Below are 13,364 nucleotides of genomic sequence, written 5' to 3'. Positions count from 1 at the left end.
AGGGATTTAGCAAACTTCACACGAATAGCAGAGAAGAAATCCAGAGATGAAATGAGAGTTTAGAGCAGTTATATAGTTCCAAGTTGATAGAGGAGGCACACTTCCATTAGCATGTATGAAGGGAGGAGGGGGTAGAACTAGCATCCACCTTACACTGAATTCCTGTGTGTCCTGCCGATAGTCACTCGGTCATGTCTGACTCTTTGCGACCCCATGGACGGTAGCTCACTGGCTGCTTTGTCCATGAAGTTCTCCAGGCAATAATACTGGATGGGTTCAGTTCAGTTCAGTTCAGTCGCTCAGTCCTGTCCGACTCTTTGCAACCCCATGAATCACAGCGTGCCAGGCCTCCCTGTCCATCACCAACTCCCAGAGTTTACCCAAACGCATGTCCATTGAGTTGGTGGTTTTATCCAACCATCTCATCCTCTGTCGTCCCCTTCTTCTCCTGGCTTCAACCTTTCCCAGCATCAGGGTCTTTTCCAATGAGTCAACTCTTCGCATGAGGTGGCCAAAGTATTGGAGTTTCAGTTTCAGCATCAGTCCTCCCAATGAACATCCAGGACTGAGCTCCTTTAGGATGGGCTGGTTGGATCTCCTTGCAGTCCAAGGGACTCTCAAGAGTCTTCTCCAACACCACAGTTCAAAAGCATCAATTCTTCGGTGCTCAGCTTTCTTCACAGTCCAACTCTCACATCTGTACATGACCACTGGAAAAACCATAGCCTTGACCAGACAGACCTTTGTTGGCAAAGTAATGTCTCTGCTTTTTAATATGCTATCTAGGTTGGTCATAACTTTGCTTCCAAGGAGTAAGCGTCTCTTAATTTCATGGCTGCAATCACCATCTGCAGTGATTTGGGAGCCCAAGAAAATAAAGTCAGCCACTGTTTCCCCATCTATTTGCCATGAAGTGATGGGACTGGATGCCATGATCTTAGTTTTCTGAATGTTGAGCTTTAAGCCAACTTTTTCACTCTCCTCTTTCACTTTCATCAAGAGGCTTTTTAGTTCCTCTTCACTTCCTGCCATAAGGGTGGTGTCATCTGCATATCTGAAGTTATTGATATTTCTCCCAGCAATCTTGATTCCAGCTTGTGCTTCTTCCAGCCCAGTGTTTCTCATGATGTACTCTGCATAGAAGTTAAATAAGCAGGGTGACAATATACAGCCTTGACGTACTCCTTTTCCTATTTGGAACCAGTCTGTTGTTCCATGTCCAGTTCTTAACTGTTGCTTCCTGACCTGCATATAGGTTTCTCAAGAGGCAGGTCAGGTGGTTTGGTATTCCTATCTCTATCAGAATTTTCCACAGTTTATTGTGATCCACACTGTCCAAGGCTTTGGCATAGTCAATAAAGCAGAAATAGATGTTTTTCTACAACTCTCTTGCTTTATCGATGATCCAGCAGATGTTGGCAATTTGATCTCTGGGTCCTCGGCCTTTTCTAAAACCAGCTTGAACATCTGGAAGTTCACGGTTCACGTATTGCTGAAGCCTGGCTTGGAGAATTTTAAGCAATACTTTACTAGTGTGTGAGGTGAGTGCAATTGTGCGGCAGTTTGAGCATTCTTTGGCATTGGAATGAAAACTGATGTTTTCCAGTCCTGTGGCCACTGCTGAGTTTTCTAAATTTGCTGGCCTATTGAGTGCAGCACTTTTACAGCATCATCTTTCAGGATTTGAAATAGCTTAACTGGAATTCCATCACCTCCATAGCTTTGTTAGTAGTGAGGCTTTCTAAGGCCCACTTCACTTCACATTCCAGGATGTCTGACTCTAGGTGAGTGATCACACCATCGTGATTATCTGGGTCGTGAAGATATTTTTTGTACAGTTCTTCTGTGTATTCTTGCCACCTCTTCTTAATATCTTCTGCTTTTGTTAGGTCCATACCATTTCTGTCCTTTATCGAACCTGTCTTTGCCTGAAATGTTCCCTTGGTATCTATAATTTTCTTGAAGAGATCTCCAGTCTTTCCCATTCTGTTGTTTTCCTCTATTTCTTTGCATTGGATGGGTAGCCATTCCCTTTTCCAGGGGATCTTCCTGACCCAGGGATCGAACCTGTGTCTCTTGCAGTAGGCACTGCTTAATATGGTCTAATCATGCAGAAGAGACAAGTGAAAGGTCTAGGTTTCACAGCCGTGGGAATGGGCAGAAGTAGTTGTCTATCTACAAGTTGTGTTGGTTAGCTCATTCAGCTAATACTTAGGGAGCGTTTGAGAAGTGCCGAGCACTATGCCAAGAGCTGTTACTCTGAGAGACGATTGACCCTCCACGATCTCAGTCTGGCCTGAAGATGGGTAGATGGGTAAGTAGGTAGTAATGCAGTGTGGCAAATTCCGTGATAGTGATGGGACTGAAAAGGACGCATCCTGGACAGCTCAACACCTTAGTTCTCTTGAAGAATGAGTGGCAGATAAAGATAGGAGACTGTCAGGCTCTCCATAGGAGGATACGTGCAGACCCAGGGTGGGAGTGCCCCCACCCCTGCCAGAATAAAGGGAGAGGTGCAGATGGTCTTAATGTAGAGTAAAGAGATGAATATGGACTTGAACATGAAATTCCTTAGGCACTAAAGTCATGGAGTACTGGAAAGGTAGATAGAGGCTGGGAATCATGGGAAGGGTCTTATAGGCTGAATTACGGACCTTGGATTTCATCATAGAAACCAGAAGGGTTTAAAGCAGACAAATGGTGTGGGGTTGTTGGTTTATTTGTTTTTAAACAGATGTTTGTTTTTAAACAGATCGACTGCTGTGTAGGATAAATTGCAGTAAATACACGTAGGAGTAGTGAAGGAGCAGTTGTTGAAATGGACAAAAGGGGCAGATTTAAGAAACATTTAGTGCAAATAAAATTCGATGTGAAACAAGGGAAGTAAAGCATTATTCTTGGCTCTTAAGTTTATATTGTGGCCGTTGCACCTCAGCTACCAGATGTTTAAGTCATGACACTGCAGGTCAGACTCAGATAAAATGTCAGAAGCCTGGTGGATGGTGGCGGGGGAAAAATAAAGGGAGTTTCCACTTGGCACTTCCAATGTAGGCACTAGATTTTGGATATAGTGAGTTTATCCAAGCTTGATAGTGGGGGACTGAAACCTGAGAACCCTTGAGCATAGATAGAATGACCCAGGGAGAGTGTGGGGAAGAGCGGGGGGGTCACAGGGATGTCTGTGTTTACCATTGGACAGAAGGAAAGTGCGTGGTTGGGCAGTGAGTGAAGAAGGAGCAGAAGAAGACACACTGTTGAGTGTAGCTTCTTGTGAGAGGTCCAGTGTGAGGTGGAGAGACAGCAAAGTTAAAATTGATTGGGCTTTAGCAATTAGAAAGTCTCAGTAAGATTGGAAACCAGGCTGTTTTGCCATTTACACTCTTGAGACCTTGAATAAACTACCTACCTTTGAGCTTGATTTCTTATCTGTAAAATGGAGATACTTGTCTTGTTTATTGTGAAGGTTAGAAATAGTGCATTTGGGGTACCTAGGTGGTATTTGTCATGTATGCAGTGAGACTCAATAATGTTGTTTGTAACTTACATGTGTGCAACCAGATTGAACCTGGTGAATTTAAGAAGTGATCTTACAAGTCGTAATCTTAATACAATAAAAGGCAGACCTTAAAATTAAAAAATTCTTGAAATTTTGAGGTTGATAATTCAGTTCGAAAGATCTCCTCCTCATGTCCCAGTCATTCAGTGTTGTGCTCGCTCTCCGCTTCTGCACCCTTATCATTTTTCATGTTTTATTTTGAGATGCTTTATGCCTGATGTAATATCTGTTGGGGAAAGAGAAAGAGTGACTGAAAATGACTTGCAACAAATCAGGATAATAGTGGCATAGTAACTTTAGTGTTCAACTACATGACATCTTGAGCGCCTTCTAAATGAGAGTATCTGAAGTGAACTGGGGTCTGTCTAGTGATTCTGAGAATACTTAGGAGCTTATTGTGAGAGCAAATTCAGTGTGTTGGAACTGCATATCAGGGAGGGTAGGGCTTTGAGATGAACTTTAGGGAGAAAGGTCAGGCTGATGTTGAAAAGAATTTTATCAATTTTTAAAGTATTTTGTAGCTAAATTTTTGTGCATACCTGTGCCTTCCACATTTGTCTGGAGAAACAGTGCAGAGTAGTAGGTCATTACCTGTGGAGTAGCTAGGTTGAGGGTCACTCCTCAGTCACCTGCTTTGCCTCAGAGGCCATCAGAGATGTACATGATGCTGTGGTGTATAGAGCTTTGGGCAGAGTAGTCAGTACTGAGTAAATACTGTTTGCTAATGTTATGAAGCAGTTCCTAGAATTAAGCTCCTAGCACTGAGTTTGTACATTTTAAAGACTTAATATTTCTCGATACTTTGTGCAAAGTCCCACTTGAATTAATGGTGCTGTGCTGCTGGGCCTTTGTTGTTTGTTCTAGTGGTTGCCATTTTAAGGTTGATTGTGATCAATGTTTTTAAAAGACCTGAGACAATGGAGAAAACTTGGTTTTGATTCGCCCCTTTCATGTGTCACAGGTTCTTAACAAGGGGATGAATTTAGCAAAGGACTTTGAGGGAAAAAATTAGAGAAAAGAATCAAGAATGATACTCCTATGACCAAAGTTTAACAAAGGGGTATGCAATGATTGTAGTGATAGGTTTCATAAGATACTAATGATGAAATTGGGTTGTTTTTTTTTTTTTTTCTTTTCTTGAGAAAGTTTCAGTGCCTCTTTGGAAAGGCAGCCTAATAGCTGCCTTATCAGCGATTATGATAATAAATTTGTTTGTCATCAGTAAAAATGAACTCAATTTTTTTTTTTTAAGAGCTATCCACCCATCCCACCTTCCTTCAGCCGAGTGGTACAGGAAAGCTATGTTGTACTAGCTTTTATTCAATTTTATACCATATATTTTTACCTTTGTGGGAAGACAGACAAAGAAAGGGATCCGGACACAAGAAGGGTGCAGTAAAGGGATACAGAGTCACAGTCAGGAGTCCAGGCTCTGGTTTCTAGCGCAGCACCTAGTACCCAGTGAGTGGTTCAACAGAGGCTTGTCCTGTCTCTCAGGTGCTTAATTCCCCTGTGCTTGTGTCATTGAGATTCTGGATTCACGTGTGTGGAGGGAGGGGAATTAAAACAGTATTGGGCTTTTAACTTTTTCAGAGCTGGATCTAGAAATTGATTAATTTTTTCTGATTGCTGAAGTGGCCGTTTTAACCTTACCAAGAATAACAGCGATTATATTGTTGATAATCCTTGTAGGGGGCAGCTTTGCACTGGTGCCCTGACCTTGCCTGTCTCCTGGCAGGGCACGGCAGCAAGGCCTAATTACAGTCCGGGGTGGGGGTGCCTGTTCCTCCAGGAACAGAGAGAGATAAGCAGCCTTGTGAGAAAGTCCACTGGGCCGTTTCCCATCTCCTGGTTTCAGTTAAGCTTGGCAGTTTCCGCTTGCCCTCCCCTTGAGACTGTGAAACTGCTGAGTTGTAGTTAGAGTTGACTCCTTAGCAGCAGCCATCTCTTGTCTCCACTGCATGTCACAGTGTGTAGCCTGTCACCTGGCCCCTCTGGTTTGGTGTCCGTCAGTGGGAGCAGAGACCCAGGGAGCTGATACCATGCTGGTGTGGCTTTTGCTGTAAGTAATAACACTGAATTTATTTAGGTTCATTTTGTGCTTACTGACCAAATCTGTGGAAATGTGGCCCCATCAGCCATTGTGCTGTATTGCTGTCATTTAGGGACTGTTTGCTTGTCAGAAACACTAAATATATGTCAAATCTCTTCCACCTTTACCAAACTCCTTAGTTAATTAGTCAGCTTTTATACTGATAACCTAACTCAAAGCCTTATCCCATTCTTTTCCCTCTTTACTACTTTGTGTGGAAAGTTTTAATTGGAACTTGGTTTATAGTGTCCTTTTAAGAGTTGAGTTGTACCATTTTTGAAATTTTAAAATGAAATTTCTTCTAGACTTACACATTTATTAATTTTATAAGAACCAACTAACAAAAGGCGTGCAGGGTATGTGTATACTTTTAAACTTCGTGTTATGAAAGCTTTCCAGTTTACCAAAATGGAGTACTGTAATCCTCATACATCATACAGGTTCAGCAATTGTTAGCCTTGCTTGTTTCTTACATATTTTCTTTCTCTTGGGATGAAGTAGAGAAACAGCATGTTTATATTTGAAATATAGTTTTAATTTGTATTGAAGTCACTGCCTGATTTCCTTTAGATACTTTGGTCACTCATTTTTAGTGCTGGAGTAGATGTCTGTTCTCTTACTGAGCTGCTGTAGATGAAGGCTTATTGGAACTGCCTTAATACTATATTTTGTTGAAACTAAAAAAAGGTAAAGGAGCATAGTTAGAATACATGTTAGGCTTTCATGTTTTTTCCCCCAATTATAATCACCAATAATGTAATGTTGGGAAGAGATAGTTAAGAAACAAGCAACAGAATCTTCAGAATGGTTATTGCAGATATCTGGAACCTAATAGAAATTATGCTTTTTCAAGAAACTACTATCTCCCTGGTAGAAATACGTAGAGATTATAAATGCAGAAACATATATGAATCGGAATGTTAGATATGCTGGTGTTAGTATGGTATCACTGAATAAATAACAGGAGTTAAGAATGAAAGCACCTTAGTGGGAGTTGAATCACCCCCCAAAATAGTTGACTTGAAGTGGATTAGGATATTTAAAGGTCACTTAGAAACTATGAAGTCTTAACTAAACAGATAAATTGAATGACTTCATACATACATAGGAGTCATCAAAAGATAGAAAGGTTACAGATTTTGTTTAATTTTGTGGTTGTGAGAAACTGAAGCATTAATGGATTGACCTCTTAGGATTTAGGTATACTTTCAGAGTTTCTTGCATTCATTTCAGCACAGATTGTCTCAAATAATGCTGTTCAATAGAAATGTAATGTGAGACAGATTAAAAAGAAACCAGTGAAATTAATTTTAACATATGCTGTATCTTTATTCTTTTCTTTTTACTAATCTTCAGTTCAAATTGGATGCATGTGAGACTATTGGCTGTCATATTGGAGATCACTGGTATAAAATGTGCGACGTTTCCACCATGGTGCCTTGATAAATGTCAGTATCTTCAGCACCAAATTTCACCTTGAGTAAATAAGTTCATATATAATATCTAAATGGGATTAGAATAATTAAGCAATATCATGCTTCATTGAACTTTATAGAAGAAGTGATGATAAAAATGCATTTCATCCACTTCGCCCTATCTGGACAAGGAAATGGCAACCCACTCCAGTATTCTTGCCTGGAGAATTCCATGGACAGAGGAGCCTGGTGGGCTACAGTCCATGGCGTCACAAAGAGTCGGACACAACTGAGTGACTAGCACTCCCCATATTTGGTAGAGCTTTGAATTGACAGTCAATTAATAAAAGAAAGAACAGGTTCATTAAAGGGTAAAAGTTGCAAAGCTAAATAAGTCTGTGTTTTCTCTAAAAGCTGTAGTACTATTGCTTTCACACTCTGAATCTCTTTCAATCTGTATTTATTCTGACCTTGCTTGTAAGTGGGGGAGGAGGAATCAATTTAGCTGGTCTGAATTGCTTGCTACATAAGTTTCTCCTAACTTCTCTGTAACTCATCGCTTAGATTAAATGGATTGGCAGATGAGCAAATCATATATTTAATAGCTTGTCCTTTCATTATAAAGCTGATAATGAAAGTAGATTCCCTGTTTCAGATTTACTCTGCGGTTCCTAAAGCTAAGGCATTAAGCTCTTTGTATATACTAGTCTTTTTGTATTTACTTTAGAGAGTGACAGAAGAAAAAACCATGATATTATATTTACTTGAATTTTGGTATCACTTAACCTCTTGATATCTATCTTTTCCTTGTATGTTATGTGAGAATGAATTGTGAAATCATAGAAATATATAATCGGACTCTGTTTTACAGACTTAGAACTAGTTCTCTTTCAACTCTTGGTTTACTATATTATCAAAATCACCTTTCCCACTTTGTTTGCTAGTCGGCAGCAGGAAATAGAAGAAAAACTCATCGAGGAAGAAACAGCACGAAGAGTGGAAGAGCTGGTGGCCAAACGGGTCGAGGAAGAATTGGAGAAACGGAAGGATGAGATTGAGCGAGAAGTTCTCCGAAGGGTGGAGGAAGCCAAGCGCATCATGGAAAAGCAGTTGCTCGAAGAACTCGAGCGACAGAGACAAGCTGAGCTTGCAGCACAAAAAGCCAGAGAGGTAACGCTCGGTCGTTTGGAAAGTAGAGACAGTCCATGGCAAAACTTTCAGTGTCGGGTGTGCCTCCTGCTCAGTTCAGAAAGAGATGGAATACAGACTCATTCCTTTCTCGTCTAAACTTAACATTGCTGTGAAAGTTAATTTTTTAGCCTATTCAGATGTGCTGACTGATACTTAAAAGTTATTTCCATAAAACTATCCAAGGATACTTTTTGATTGAATGGAACTGGCTTACATATTTGAGAAGTGTTTGAAACTTTTGCCATGGCTGCAGGACTTATATTCTTCTTTGGGAGGGTGGGGGGAGACAGGGAGTGGTAAAGGAGAAGGTTAATAATCCACCTGTGGTTATGTGTTCTTTTCTGTTCATCACTCTTACTGCCTAGACTGTGAGAGGCTTTTTGCCTTCAGTCAGATTAAAAAGAGCAGGGCCTAATGTTGAGTGACAGCACCTGCTTTTGATAAATAGGTTTTCTTGTTCTTCTTTTTTTCCTCCTTTTATTCCTTGCCCCCTACCCCAAATCCTGCTACAACACAATGGACTAATTCTAGCATTCTGATCATAAGGCCCTCCATTTTCCTAATGTGTTTCAAGGATCTTTTTAGGAAAAATGTCCAGATTATTCATCCACTTTTTTAGTATCTACTAACAACTCCTTTTTTCCTCTAGAGAGTTATGAAGGAACAGGTTGTCCTTGTCTGGAGTCAAGCTAAACACACGATTTGTTTTATCAGCAGCTGGAGCAGAAGTTGAAAATGTCTTTCTGTGAGACAGTAATTTGCTACTGAAGCTTTATGGCTTGTTTGCACTGATTACTCCAGGAACCTAAAACTTGCGGAAAGTCACTGAAACACTCGAGGCAAATTACTTTACAGCACTGAGTGTCCCTCAACATGGTTGCATAATAACTGAATTCCAATGATAGAAAATAGAACCCGTAGTTCTATTTTGTTGGACTTCAATGTTTTACTCAAAATAATGTGATTCATTGTCTTTTTTAATCTTGGCATTATTGTGGACAAGTTGACCTTACATTAAATCTCTGTTTTCCAGTAAGCTTAGTTTTTCAAATGCGTTTTCCCTCGTGCTGTCTTTAACTAGATATACATGTCTATATTTAGTGGATGTCACAGCCTCTGCAATTGAGTGTATGAAATTTTGATTAGTGTTTTTCATGACGAAGATACTTTTGGAGTAATGGTGCTGTCTTGTAGCGAGTTATTAATCATAGGAAGATTTTTTTCTCTTCGTTTGCTTTTTGTTTCATATTAACAAATTTTTTTTTTTACACGGACACAACCCTCTTGACAGTCTTCCCAAATATTAAAATCATTTGAATATGTATGCTGTGATCTCAACACTGCCCAAACCATCAAGCAGTCTTCATATAGTTTGCATTATAAAATCTCATTAAATTCTCCAAGAAAAAATAAATTACAGAATTTTATTTCCTGACCATGCACCCCCTGGATTCCTGATTTTCAGTTCAGATTGTAGATGACAAGATAAGCTGCCTTTAGAAATTGTCAACAATTCTGAATGTTAAGTCCATTTTCCCCATGGAAGAAGCCCTTAGTTCCATGAAGTATGGATTACCATTTGTATTTTTCACTAACAGTAAATGTATTTTTCTTATTAATTGTTTGCCTTAGGAATGATGAATTACATTTTTTGTTCCTTCTTACCATAAACATCTGCATTCCTCAGCTCAGCCTTCCTTGTATGTTGTTTCTTTATAAATGGTTGAGCTGCTGATGCAGGTTTTGCCAAGCTAACAGTACAAATCATTTTAAAGAGGAAGCTGGCGCGTATGGCAGCCGAGGAGCACACTCTGCAGGACACTGGACAAGACAGTAAATATTCAACTTTTAATGCTGATTAAAGGAGTATAGGTAAAGAATACGTAGGTATACATAATTGGTGAGACAAATATTCACTTTATTTATCTTTTATATATTATTTTTTAATTTGGTAAATACTATCCAGTTTTGTAGTTGTCCTTGTTGATTTGTGTGATGTTAAAGTATTAGTAGTAACTGCCAGGAAACTGTCATTAGGGAGGGTGTAGTCGGTTGCTGTTTGGACTGGGAGGGATGATTGAAATTTAGTGCTAGAGACAAATGTTAGTGGCTGCACAGTTTATCATTTGTCAGACAGAAGGTAGCTATACAGCTGCCCTGTTAAGTCAGATCAAAAAAGTTCAGAGGAAGATTAGTAAGTATTTTATCAATTAAAAAAAAAAAAACATTTTATCTTTCTAACATCTTAACATGTCCTCCCCTTTAGGAGGAAGAACGTGCAAAACGTGAAGAGCTAGAGCGAATACTAGAAGAGAATAACCGAAAAATTGCAGAAGCACAAGCCAAACTGGTATGTATAAAGCATATATGAAAAATAGTCCAGAGTTCTCAGAACTGTTTTAAGGAATTTGAGGCAGGAGTAGGAATAGTTCACTAGATTTTAGCTACTGTCTTTAGAGGAATCTCTTTGGGGCAAGCCAGAAATTCTGATTAATCTGGAGAAAATTCCAGAATTCACAGTGGTTTAGAACAGATTTTCTAGGGGAAATTGAACTGTCCCTAATTTTTTTCTATCCTAACCTCATTCACATTTCTTCTCTACCTACAACACAAAAGCAAAAGTCTGAAGGTATTTACACGCACTAATATGCAATATTTCACTTGGCATAAGTTGCTGTTATCAATTACTAGACAGAATTATACAGTATTTGATAAAGTGTACCCAGTTAGTAAGTGTTCTGTGTTTTTCAAGTTTATAATCTAACAAGGAATAGAGACTTAAATAATTGCATTATGAAATAGGCATATGAAAGGAGATACAATTTTTACATTTCATTCAAGTCAACATAAGAATACCAAAGTAGATTTTTTAATAGAAAAGCTAATGCACATCACTTCTGTTTTTCTTTCCCATTCTGTTTTAGTACTCCAGTTTTTTTGTGTTTGTAGCATATACTAGCATTTAAAAGTAGATCAAGTTTTTGTTGTAGTAGGATTTTCCCACTTAAAAGTGTGAATATATTTTGAAGCATACTCAGTATGATGAAAAAGAAAGCTAGAATTAAAGGAATATAGGTATAAATAAAAACAAAAAAGGATAGTCAGACACTATAAGGGAAAACTTTCTTATACAGATGGCACATAGGAACTCTACTTCAAAGTAAGAATATAAATCAAGGATGGAAGGACATGAACATAACGATGAATGAGCATTAGTGGTGGTTCCTGCCCAGGAATGAAAACATGGCCCAAGAGGGACTTTTGGTTGTAGACAGGATTTGCCTAGTTAGAAATGGTTGTGAATAATATAGCCACAGGAAAACATTTGCTACTAAGTTATGCTGTAGACTGGGGGGGAAGCAAGATGTAGGTTCCATTTAAGTGGTTTAGAAAAAAACAAATTCTGTGACTGTGTTTATAAAGGCACAGAAAAAGATCTGGGAGTGTATAAGCAATTTGAGTTTGGGCAAACTCCGAGAGATAGTGAAGGACAAGGAAGCCTGGCATGCTGCAGTTCATGGGGTCGAAGAGTGGGACAAGCACTTAGAGGTGGATCGTTATGGCCAGGTGGGGGTGAGGGAAGACCGCAACTACTTGTTTATAATGCGTAAGAATGTGACAGTGAAACCACCAGCAGTTGGTCCTAGAGCATGATCTTTTACAAGATAATGTACCCCACGTAAGAGCCAAACTCGAAATACTCTGAACAACTTACCGAGCTTGACATAAGGACTCTTACTTAATATCACTGTCCTGGTTAAAGTGAAAGCCACAGGGAAAGGGGAAGACTCACTTCCGCTTTACCAAGGAAAAGACATTAAAATCTGCTTAGGTAGAAAAGACACCATGAATGTGAAGTGGATGAGAAGTTATAGTAAGGTGTATCACTGTATGCTGATGAACAAGTATGTGATCATTTTTTTTTTTTAAATAATTCCACATAAGGAAATCTCAGTACAAATAGAGAGTGTAAGTTGGAAGTGTGCCTCTTAAATTTAGTTTTGCAAGTTGAGCTTTGAATGGTACATGCAGTCTGGTTTGTAAGGCATGAATATTTGCAGAAGACAGGAGCAGTGTAGTTTAGGTTGAAACACTGAAGCAAAATTACCCAGCAGGTGAGGTGGCATTCCTTTTAGAACATGGTGTAAGAGATTGGATAGTAAATGGGTTTGGGTTGTGGATGGCCTGAAACGCTGGATGGTGACTCTTGAAGTAGGTATATGCTGCCAAATTCCTGATCCCTCCTGACCTGGGCTGTCTGGGTGCCTAGGGACAGCTCAGGGTCCGGTGTTCCTCTAGGAGTGTTTACCCACATGAGCCATAAATTCAGAGTCTTCTGTTTGTCATTACTGGGAAAGGATGAGCCAAACATACTCTGGAGCAGCTTCTCAAGTGGTAGTAAAACTGGCCAGATTTTATTTTTGTCTTCTAATTCTGGTTTGCCTCAGACCCCTATTTTTGCAAAACAACAGTTAAGATGCATTATTAAAAAAATGAGGTGAGAGTGCTGTAGAAGTTGCTGAAATGCTTACTGGCTTCTCTCTTGTGGGTCAGTGAGTTTGCGCGGTCCTGGGTCCCTGGACCATACTTAGACCAGTGCTGCTCCAGGGCAGCATTAACAGATTGTTCCGTGACACTACTGTTAACCGCATATTGCCAGTGAAACTTGGGTGGGAAGAAAGGTATCCTACAGGGAAAGAAGCTTGAATTTCAGGAAAGTTGGTAAGAATTTGGACACAATTAGTTCATTTGTTTCTTGGGTTCGGTAAAGTTGCAAGTATAAGTTACTGTTCATGTTGGAAAAGATTAATTTTTGTTTATTCTCTTGGTGAACATTTCCTTGCAGGGAAAGTAGAGTATCCTTTGTGTAGGAAGAGACAGAATGTATATTTTATAAAACATTGAGTTTCTTTAATTTTTGTTTTCTCTCCTCTTCCTCTGAATTTTGAGTACAGTTCTTTAATCTTCTTACATATTTACTAAGAAATAGGCTTACTTGGTGGCTCAGTTGTAAGGAACTTGCCTGCTAACGCAGGAGACACAGGTTCAATCCCTGGGTCAGGAAGATCCCCTGGAGAAGGAAATGGGAACCCACTCAGTATTCTTGCCT

At 39.5% G+C, this 13,364-nt stretch overlaps 1 protein-coding gene across 1 annotated transcript in view; it reads left to right on the top strand.

Annotated features, from left to right (window-relative positions):
• ARGLU1 (arginine and glutamate rich 1) overlaps positions 1-13,364 on the top strand; it is a 28,974-nt gene that overhangs the window by 2,743 nt on the left and 12,867 nt on the right. The window contains exons 2-3 of the mRNA XM_043891755.1: positions 8,008-8,233; positions 10,521-10,604. Of these exons, the coding sequence (XP_043747690.1) occupies positions 8,008-8,233; positions 10,521-10,604 (310 nt within the window). The remainder of the gene's footprint in view (positions 1-8,007; positions 8,234-10,520; positions 10,605-13,364) is intronic.

This window comes from Cervus elaphus, chromosome 30 (assembly GCF_910594005.1).
Source record: "Cervus elaphus chromosome 30, mCerEla1.1, whole genome shotgun sequence".
NCBI classification, from domain to species: Eukaryota; Metazoa; Chordata; class Mammalia; order Artiodactyla; family Cervidae; genus Cervus; species Cervus elaphus.
This window is presented reverse-complemented; position numbering and strand designations above follow the sequence as displayed.